This window comes from Arachis stenosperma, chromosome 5, assembly GCF_014773155.1.
Source record: "Arachis stenosperma cultivar V10309 chromosome 5, arast.V10309.gnm1.PFL2, whole genome shotgun sequence".
NCBI classification, from domain to species: Eukaryota; Viridiplantae; Streptophyta; class Magnoliopsida; order Fabales; family Fabaceae; genus Arachis; species Arachis stenosperma.
In genome coordinates this window covers 35,242,855-35,251,917 of record NC_080381.1, presented here as the reverse complement: position 1 = coordinate 35,251,917, position 9,063 = coordinate 35,242,855, and the positions used below count along the sequence as shown (strand labels likewise).

Below are 9,063 nucleotides of genomic sequence, written 5' to 3'. Positions count from 1 at the left end.
CACAGAAAGTCAGAAAACAAAACCAATTCACAACCACATCATAGCCAGTACAAACAAACCCTAATCAAAATCCATATCCACAACCATGCATCCAAAATCTAGAAATTGATAACAAAGAGATCAAAAGTTACTACTTACCTATGGATGACACCACGCACTTCCAACAGGTGAGACGTTCCACCCGACAAGCACCCTCTCTTCAATACAGATATTATCGTCGGCAGCTAACCCACACACAAATGGGACTAGACGTTTTCTTTGAGTGAAGAAGAAAAACAGTTTGATTCTTCTAGGACTCTCACCTCTGTTTTGTGAAACGCACGAACATGTTTACATTTGCTAACTCTTGATTTCTAATTTCCCATTTTTTTTAAAAAAATTAACTACCAATTATATTTTAAAACAAAATAAATTACATTATCCACATAAGAAGCTCCCCAAGCCATGTAACGTCGTGATGTGTCACGTAACGTTGTGATGTGCCACGTAGGGAGCGTCACTAACGGAGTCAATGCTAAAATAACGATTAGTTAGTTTCGTCTCACAGATGTCATTATTGATAAGTACATTAAGTAATTTCTTTTTTTTGTGGGTAGATTTGTCAATGTTCTTAATTTTTATAGACAAAAATGATAGTTTTGTTTCTCACGCCATAACACTAAAAATTTTAGCCACACGTTCATTTCATGGTGTAACACCTTACTTTTTTCTATAAGGAAAAAAAAAAAGAGCCCAAAAATGTTGACAAAAAAAAAATACCAGCCAAAATCTTAAGATATTTTTCTCATTTTTGAATAATAAAAAAGTTGGATATATTGTCATCGGCAACAGAAAATAGCAGCCAAACCAAATCCAAACGCGAAAAACTCTCCCGCCATGGTGGTCGTGGCAACCGCCCCCGCCACCAGCACTCCATTCATTCTCTCACTCCTTCCAACTCGCCACACTCCTTTCCCATTTACACGAGCCGCCACTACTCTCCCCTTCTCTCTTCTACTTCGCCACCGTTCCGTCCACTCTTCCCTCCGTTTCCAAATCTCCTTTAAGTCCCCATCCTCTACTCTTCACGAGGCTGACGAAGACGAAGAAGGCGAACAAGATTTCGAAGAAAATGAAGAAGATGATGAATTCGAATACGACGACGACGAAGATGTTGCTGCTGATGAATACGACGACGTTTCGAGCGAGGCGTACGATGGCGCCGTTTCCGACGAAGGCGAGGAAGCGTTCGAGGCTGCTAGACTTGGCAACGACGGAACGTTCAAGTGGCAGAGAGTTGAGAAGCTCTGCAAAGAGGTCAGGGAGTTCGGCTCCGATATCATCGACGTCGACGAGCTTGCCTCCGTTTACGATTTCCGAATCGATAAGTTTCAGGTTCAGTTTTCTCTTCTTTCTCATTTCGAAATTCGTTCGGAGAATTTTGGTTACTCGAAGTGAAGTTTGTGCTGGCTGTTTTTTTTTTATTCGTCTCTGGCTTTTTCCTTCAGCGGCTGGCAATACAAGCTTTTCTAAGAGGCTCATCGGTTGTGGTGTCGGCTCCAACGAGCAGCGGTAAGACTCTGATAGCGGAATCTGCGGCGGTTGCCACTGTTGCCAGGGGACGCCGGATATTCTACACGACGCCGCTCAAGGCATTGTCCAATCAGAAGTTCCGAGAATTTCGGTATGCAGTAATTTTGAGAAATGGAAGTTCTATGCTTCTAAATTTGACTTTCCTATTTTGCAGCGTGTGAGAGAGTTGCTGTTGCCTTATCTTTTTGTCATTTTCGTTACAAAGCTGAATCATTGCTGATGCTTTTGTTGTGGATATCCAGGGAGACTTTTGGAGACAACAATGTTGGCCTTCTTACAGGAGATTCCGCTGTCAACAGGGATGCTCAAGTCTTGATTATGACCACAGAGATTTTGCGCAACATGCTATATCAGAGGTACATAATTGCAAAAGTTTAATTTCTATGGAATGTTAGTGTAAGACTCTTCTACATTGGCATCCAATCAAATGCTACTTCTCATACTATAGCAAGAACCTCTTTTTGGGTTTGCTTAGGCCTTTTTTTTCTTCTTTTATTTGCCTTATGCTATTTTCTTCACTTCTGGAGTTCACCAAGGACTAAACTCAAGACCTTTCGGACATAAAGCTCTGATACCATGTCATGAAACCACTCATCTCAAAATTTAAGGTGATAGGAGAAGGCAATATTAATGGTTATATCTCTAATAACTTTCACGTTGTGCAGTGAAGCTGTGAGTTGGGGCTTTATGTTGAATAGGCCTTGTGTTACTGTTAATTACCCCTTTGGATACGTTTATTAGAGAAGATAATTTATTATCCTTTTTTTCCCTGGAAATCCAAAATGGTTCATTTCAGTGGGTTAGAAGTCGAGCCTAACTGAAAAATGGAGTTGCTTGTTATGTTAAAGCATAGTCACATAACTTGTTCAGAGAATAATTTTGGTATATGTTGTCTTAAGCTTTGGTATATGTTGTCTTAAGCTAGGAGGACTTCAGCTACCAGTTACTGGCTTTATGTATTTGATCTTAAAATTTGATTATGACTAGATTATTTTTCTCACCTAAAGTCCAATTGTTTGCATAAATATTATTGAACCCTACCATTTCGTCCGAATTATAACATTTATAAAGCTTCTCTTCTCCATTGTGATTTTGGTATTTGAGCTCATCTATTGTGGACATCAATCATAGATAACTTGTTTTTTCATGCAGTGTTGGTAATATTTCTTCAGGAGGTGGACTTCTCCATGTTGATGTGATCGTTTTGGATGAAGTTCATTACCTTAGTGACATATCTCGTGGTACAGTTTGGGAAGAAATTGTAAGCAAATTTTGTTTTTTTCTTTGTCTAATACTTAGCATAGTCAGCTTCTCTTAATTAGAAATACTTATGCAATCAAATACTGCAGGTTATTTATTGCCCTAAAGAAGTTCAACTAATTTGTTTGTCAGCAACTGTTGCAAATCCTGATGAGTTGGCTGGCTGGATTGGCCAGGTACTTGCACTGGCTGGGTTTCTATATCTGTAAAATGATTCAGTCCGACTTAGTAGATTCTTGCCCCCCTTCTCTCGCTCACCCACTTACACATACACATACAAAGGAGTTCAGTTTTAGAGTGATAAGAAACAAAGAAAGGAAGAAAGAAGCAAATAGACGGTGAAATTTCAAATGGGTTTGAAAAGCTTCATTAAATATCAAGCATTTTAACATCCTATAAACAATTACGTAACCATGGGAGGTCTTCCCCCCTGTTCTTGGACATGAAAGGTTTTTTTGTAACTAGCATGAAATATCGAAAAACATGTGACAGTGCATTTCAAATTTACCTAAAAATTCAATTTCTAGGGAATTTTGCAGGTTGATCATCTTGATGTACTTATGGAAGTTCGGGATTTGAAGAGTGTTTGGGTGTTAGATCTTGCCTATACTGATGTTCAATGATTTCAATCTTTTGTTCTAAGTATGGGTCCTGATGGTTATAGGATTCCTGGATTTAGCTTTTATCTACCCAAAATTTTCTGTACTGTTTTCTATGACGTGAATGGAATTAAGTATGTGGGTCAGTGTATCCTTGCATTTTATTTAGTGGTTTCTGCAAGAGCGATCTTACAATGGGGATAACTGTTTGGCTTTCAGATTCATGGTTCAACAGAGTTGGTAACATCATCAAAACGCCCAGTTCCACTAACTTGGCATTTCTCTTTGAAAAATTCCTTATTGCCACTTCTTGATGAGAAAGGAACACGCATGAACAGGTCTGGTCAGGGACCCTTACTGCATTTATTTAGTTTTGTTAATCGTTTCTGACATTGCTATAGATTATTCATTATTCAACATGTTAAACAACTTGGTGCCAAAGATTATAACATTTTTATTAGTGAATCGGATAAAAGTGGAAACTTAGTTTCTTCCTTTATTTAAAGCAGGAAGCTGTCTCTCAATTATTTACAACTTCAAGGTGCAGGGGTCAAATCTTACAATGATGATTGGCCTAGAAGAAAGAATTCCCGGAGACGAGGAACGAGGTACGATAGTGATGGTAGCGCACTGGAAAATCGTTCTCTTTCAAAGAATAATATAAATGCAATTCGTCGTTCACAGGTAAGCCTTCTGAAAAAAATTTCAGATGATGCTTCATACTTTTTGGTTATCACTTTAGCCGTATTTTCCCTACCTTCAAAAATCATGATGCTGAAACTGTTATGGATAGATCTTGATGTCCAATAAGTGTTCATGAATAATAAATAGGGAGTTTGAGTTCTAAGACACACTTAGGGTATAAGTACAAAAACTTTATTAAGACCAACAAAAAAGACTGAATGAACTTGTTTATAATAGTAAGTAGGGTAAAGTATGTTTTTTGTCCTTGAAGTTTGGTAAAAATGTTAAAAATACCCCTAAGTTTTGTGTTGTTTCAATTTTGTCCCAGAAATTTTCAATTTGCATCAAATATACTCTGGACGGCTAAATTTTCAAAAAATTTAAGACCAATCTAACAATAATGCATGAAAATTATGCTTGATTTGCTTGTGTTGAGAGTTGTTCTTATGAAATTATTGTTGAATTGGTCTTAAATTTTTTGAAAAATTAACCGTCAGGGTTATATTTGATGCAAATCGAAAACTTTTGGGACAAAATTAAAACAAAATAAAACTTAGGAATATTTTTGAAACTTTTGTCAAATTTCAGGGACAAAAAGTATACTTTATCCTAGTAAGTATATTCTTCAAAATGGAGTATTAATCATTTCACTTGTTTTCCAGGTTCCTCAAATAATTGATACTCTATGGCAACTTCAGTCTAGGGATATGCTGCCAGCTATATGGTTTATATTTAGCAGAAAGGGCTGTGATGCAGCTGTGCAATATGTTGAAAATTGCAATCTTTTAGATGAGTGTGAAACAAGTGAGGTTGAACTTTCCTTGAAGAGGTTCCGCATTCAATATCCTGATGCTGTCAGAGAAACCGCTGTGAAAGGACTTCTGCAAGGAGTTGCTGCACATCATGCGGGTTGTCTTCCCTTGTGGAAAGCTTTCATTGAAGAATTGTTTCAAAGAGGGCTTGTCAAGGTTGTTTTTGCTACAGAAACACTGGCTGCAGGAATCAACATGCCAGCTAGAACTGCTGTTATTTCATCCCTCAGCAAAAGAGGTGATAGTGGACGTGTCCAGTTAAGCACAAATGAACTGCTTCAGATGGCTGGGCGTGCTGGGCGAAGGGGCATTGATGAAAGTGGTCATGTGGTGCTCATACAGACACCTAATGAGGGTGCTGAAGAGTGCTGCAAGGTGCTGTTTGCTGGACTTGAGCCCCTAGTCTCACAATTTACTGCTTCGTTTGGAATGGTTTTAAATCTTCTTGCAGGTGTGAAAGCCATTCATAGGTCAAATGAGTCAGATGATGGGAGACCTTCATCAAGGAGAACTTTGGAAGAAGCTAGGAAGTTAGTTGAGCAGAGTTTTGGAAATTACGTTAGTAGCAATGTTATGCTGGCTGCTAAAGAGGAAATTAATAAAATTGAGAAAGAAATTGAGATTCTGATGTCAGAAATAACTGATGAAGCCATAGATAAAAGAAGCAGGAAAGCTTTATCACAGCGACAATATAAGGAGATTGCAGAATTGCAGGAGCAGTTAAGGGCAGAAAAACGTGTTCGGGCTGAACTGCGTAAACAGATGGAAGCAACAAGAATATCTGCTCTAAAACCTTTGTTGGAAGACCCTGAAAATGGACATCTACCATTTTTGTGCTTGCAGTACACAGATTCTGAAGGAACTCAACATTCACTGCCTGCTGTGTTTCTGGGGAAGGTTGACTCACTTAATGCTTCAAAACTTAAGAACTTGGTATCTTCTGCTGATTCTTTTGCACTAAATTTAGGTGATGCGGAACCAAGCATTACTGATTCAGTATTGGATGATGGCCTTGAACCATCATACCATGTGGCTCTTGGTTCTGATAACTCTTGGTATCTATTTACAGAAAAGTGGATTAAAACAGTATATGGGACTGGCTTTCCTAACGTTCCATTGGCTCAAGGGGATGCTCTACCACGAGAAATTATGAGCACTCTCCTTGATAAGGAGGACATGAAGTGGGATAATCTTGCGCAATCTGCCTATGGTGGTTTATGGTTCATGGAAGGCTCTTTAGATACATGGTCTTGGAGTCTGAATGTTCCTGTTTTGAGTAGCTTCTCTGAAAATGATGAGCTACTGCTAAAATCTCAAGCCTACAGAGATGCTGTAGAGCGTTACAAGGATCAAAGAAATAAAGTTTCACGCTTGAAGAAAAAGATTTCTCGTACAGAAGGCTACAAAGAATACAGTAAAGTCATAGACGCAGTCAAGTTTATGGAGGAGAAAATCAAGCGCTTGCAGAATAGATCAAAACGTTTAACTAATCGAATAGAACAAATTGAACCCTCCGGATGGAAGGAGTTTATGCAGGTTAGCAATGTCATACATGAAACCAGAGCATTGGACAAAAACACGCAGGTCATATTTCCACTTGGGGAAACTGCAGCAGCAATCCGAGGAGAAAACGAGCTTTGGCTTGCAATGGTTCTTCGCAGCAAAATTCTTCTAGAGCTAAAACCTCCACAACTTGCTGCAGTTTGTGCAAGCTTGGTCTCTGAGGGTATCAAACTCCGACCATGGAAGAATAACAGTTACATTTACGAGCCAACCACAACAGTTATGAATGTCATAAAGTTATTGGATGAACAAAGAAGTGCCCTGTTGACCATTCAGGAGAAACATGGGGTGATGATACCTTGCTGTTTGGATAGCCAGTTTTGCGGTATGGTTGAAGCATGGGCTTCTGGGTTGACTTGGAGAGAGATAATGATGGATTGTGCAATGGACGAAGGCGATCTTGCTCGCCTCCTACGTAGGACTATTGATCTGCTAGCTCAGATTCCAAAATTGGCAGACATTGATCCTTTGTTGCAGCGCAATGCAAAGGCTGCATATGATGCCATGGACCGGCCGCCAATTAGTGAGCTCGCCGGGTAGTCTGTCTGTCTCTTGCTTCTTTTCTGGTGTATCATTCATTTGTAAATATTGTATGATTATTGATTAATTCCAAAGATTATTCTTATGATATCAATATAGATTCATAAGTGTACAAGTTAGTTTTGATCAATGGGAAGTCAACTAGGATTCGAGACGAACTTTATTTAAAACGAGCAGTCAATTTGATTGGTAGGGGACTAAATCTCTAAATTAGTCCTTTAAAATTTACGGTTTTTACCATTTTAGTCTTTCAAATTTAAAATTTATTATACTTATATTCGAGATCAAGCTCTAGGCACTATATTCATTCTTAAATTCTCTCTAGCAGTGAATAATGATGCTTTGAAATTCAAATTAAAACATTTTTTGTTAATACAATTTTTTTTTAAATACGACATCTTTTGATTATATTAAATACAAAAACATCAAATATTTTAACCTTGAATTTTTTGTAGAATAATCTCTAATAATTTTATTGAATATTATTATTATTATTGAGTGGCTATATATATATATATATATATATATATATATATATATATATATATATATATATATTAGAAATACATACATAAGAATCTAATGAATAAATTTATTATTATTTCTGTCCAAAAAATATAAAAAAAATTATGGTACAGTATTATTGTACAATTCATAATAATAATAATAATAATAATAATAATAATATTTTATTTTTTTTTGGGACTAAAATGTCCGTTTTTAAAATTCTTAGGGACTGATCTGGGTAATTATCTGCTGGAAAATGAATTAGGGACTGATTTGTTTGTCGGAGTAAAACCTTGAGGATTGATCTGTGTATTAATTTTTCTTGGCGACTAAAATGTCCGCTTTTAAAATCTTTGGAGACTGATTTGGGTAATTACTCTATAAATTATTATTCACTTCTCACGTACCTATGTTAGCATATTGAGAGAATTCCAATGCATACATTATATCAAGATCCAAGCTATGCATAAAAGGTGAAACATCCATGGATTGACTGACTATGGATAGAACCACTAAATTGTCCATGACTGCCTCACTTTTTCCATCATCATCCTCATCATCCTCATCGTCACCGGCTTCGTAGGTAGCTTCGAAGTCTTCCTTGTCATCACTGTTCATACACTTTAACTCTATCATCTTGCACGTCTGAGTCATGTTGAATCCCATCCGCAGCTATATGTTTAAACTCAACATACAACTCAATCTTTGGGTGTTATACCTGAATCTGCTGGTGAATATGAAACATATGTTGAATATTTGTTTCGTCAATGATCAGCATAATATCAAACTATATTAGGTCGCCAAATACGATAACACGATTCCTGTAGAAAATATTGTTTATCCTCTTTAAAATATCACTTTCTATATTTTGACGAAGACCATACTGTAGTTCTGCAAATGTCATAGTGCATGGAACCACAAATGAAAATGAATTTTCACACACAAAGCTCACCATCTCATTTGTATTTTTTATAATCTCACAATTGTAGTACACCATTCTATTTGTAGTACCCTCCATTGCATCAACAATACAGTAAAAACACATCTCTTGCAATGAAGTAAAATGATAACGACTTTTAATTTTTATAAGTAGAACACCCACCACACAAGTCACATGTTGGAATCGCATCAAATCAACGGTTGACATGTGTCCAATATGCACCTTACGTGTTGGCCTCGATCTTAACACATGTCGATCACGCATCCTACGTGTTAACTCAGCATGTCCCCTGTGTGTTGGGACTGCTCCACATGCAACATCCACCTACCTGCAATTATAACAAATAGGTTTATTTTCAGAAAAACATCCAAAATTTTTCTATATAAAAAAAATGAGCCGATATTTTATTATTTTTTAATTATATAAAATATTTAAATATTTTTAGTTTAATAAATAATAATATATATTATTTCTAAATTCATTTTAAAAATAAGAATAGACATGCTGATACGTGATAGTATTTAGGTATATTCAAACATATTTGAAGAAATTTTTTTTATTTTTTATTAGGATACAATTGGTCACT

General features: G+C 36.7%; 1 protein-coding gene across 1 annotated transcript; it reads left to right on the top strand.

Annotated features, from left to right (window-relative positions):
- The first annotated feature begins 842 nt into the window (after positions 1–842).
- On the top strand, positions 843–7,211 carry LOC130982089 (DExH-box ATP-dependent RNA helicase DExH15 chloroplastic). Its single transcript, XM_057905946.1, has 8 exons — positions 843–1,374; positions 1,488–1,663; positions 1,815–1,928; positions 2,725–2,833; positions 2,922–3,008; positions 3,651–3,769; positions 3,941–4,115; positions 4,778–7,211. The coding sequence occupies exons 1-8, from the start codon at positions 877–879 to the stop codon at positions 7,028–7,030; spliced, it is 3,531 nt and encodes a 1,176-aa protein (XP_057761929.1). The 5' UTR covers positions 843–876; the 3' UTR covers positions 7,031–7,211.
- The last annotated feature ends 1,852 nt before the right edge of the window (positions 7,212–9,063 follow it).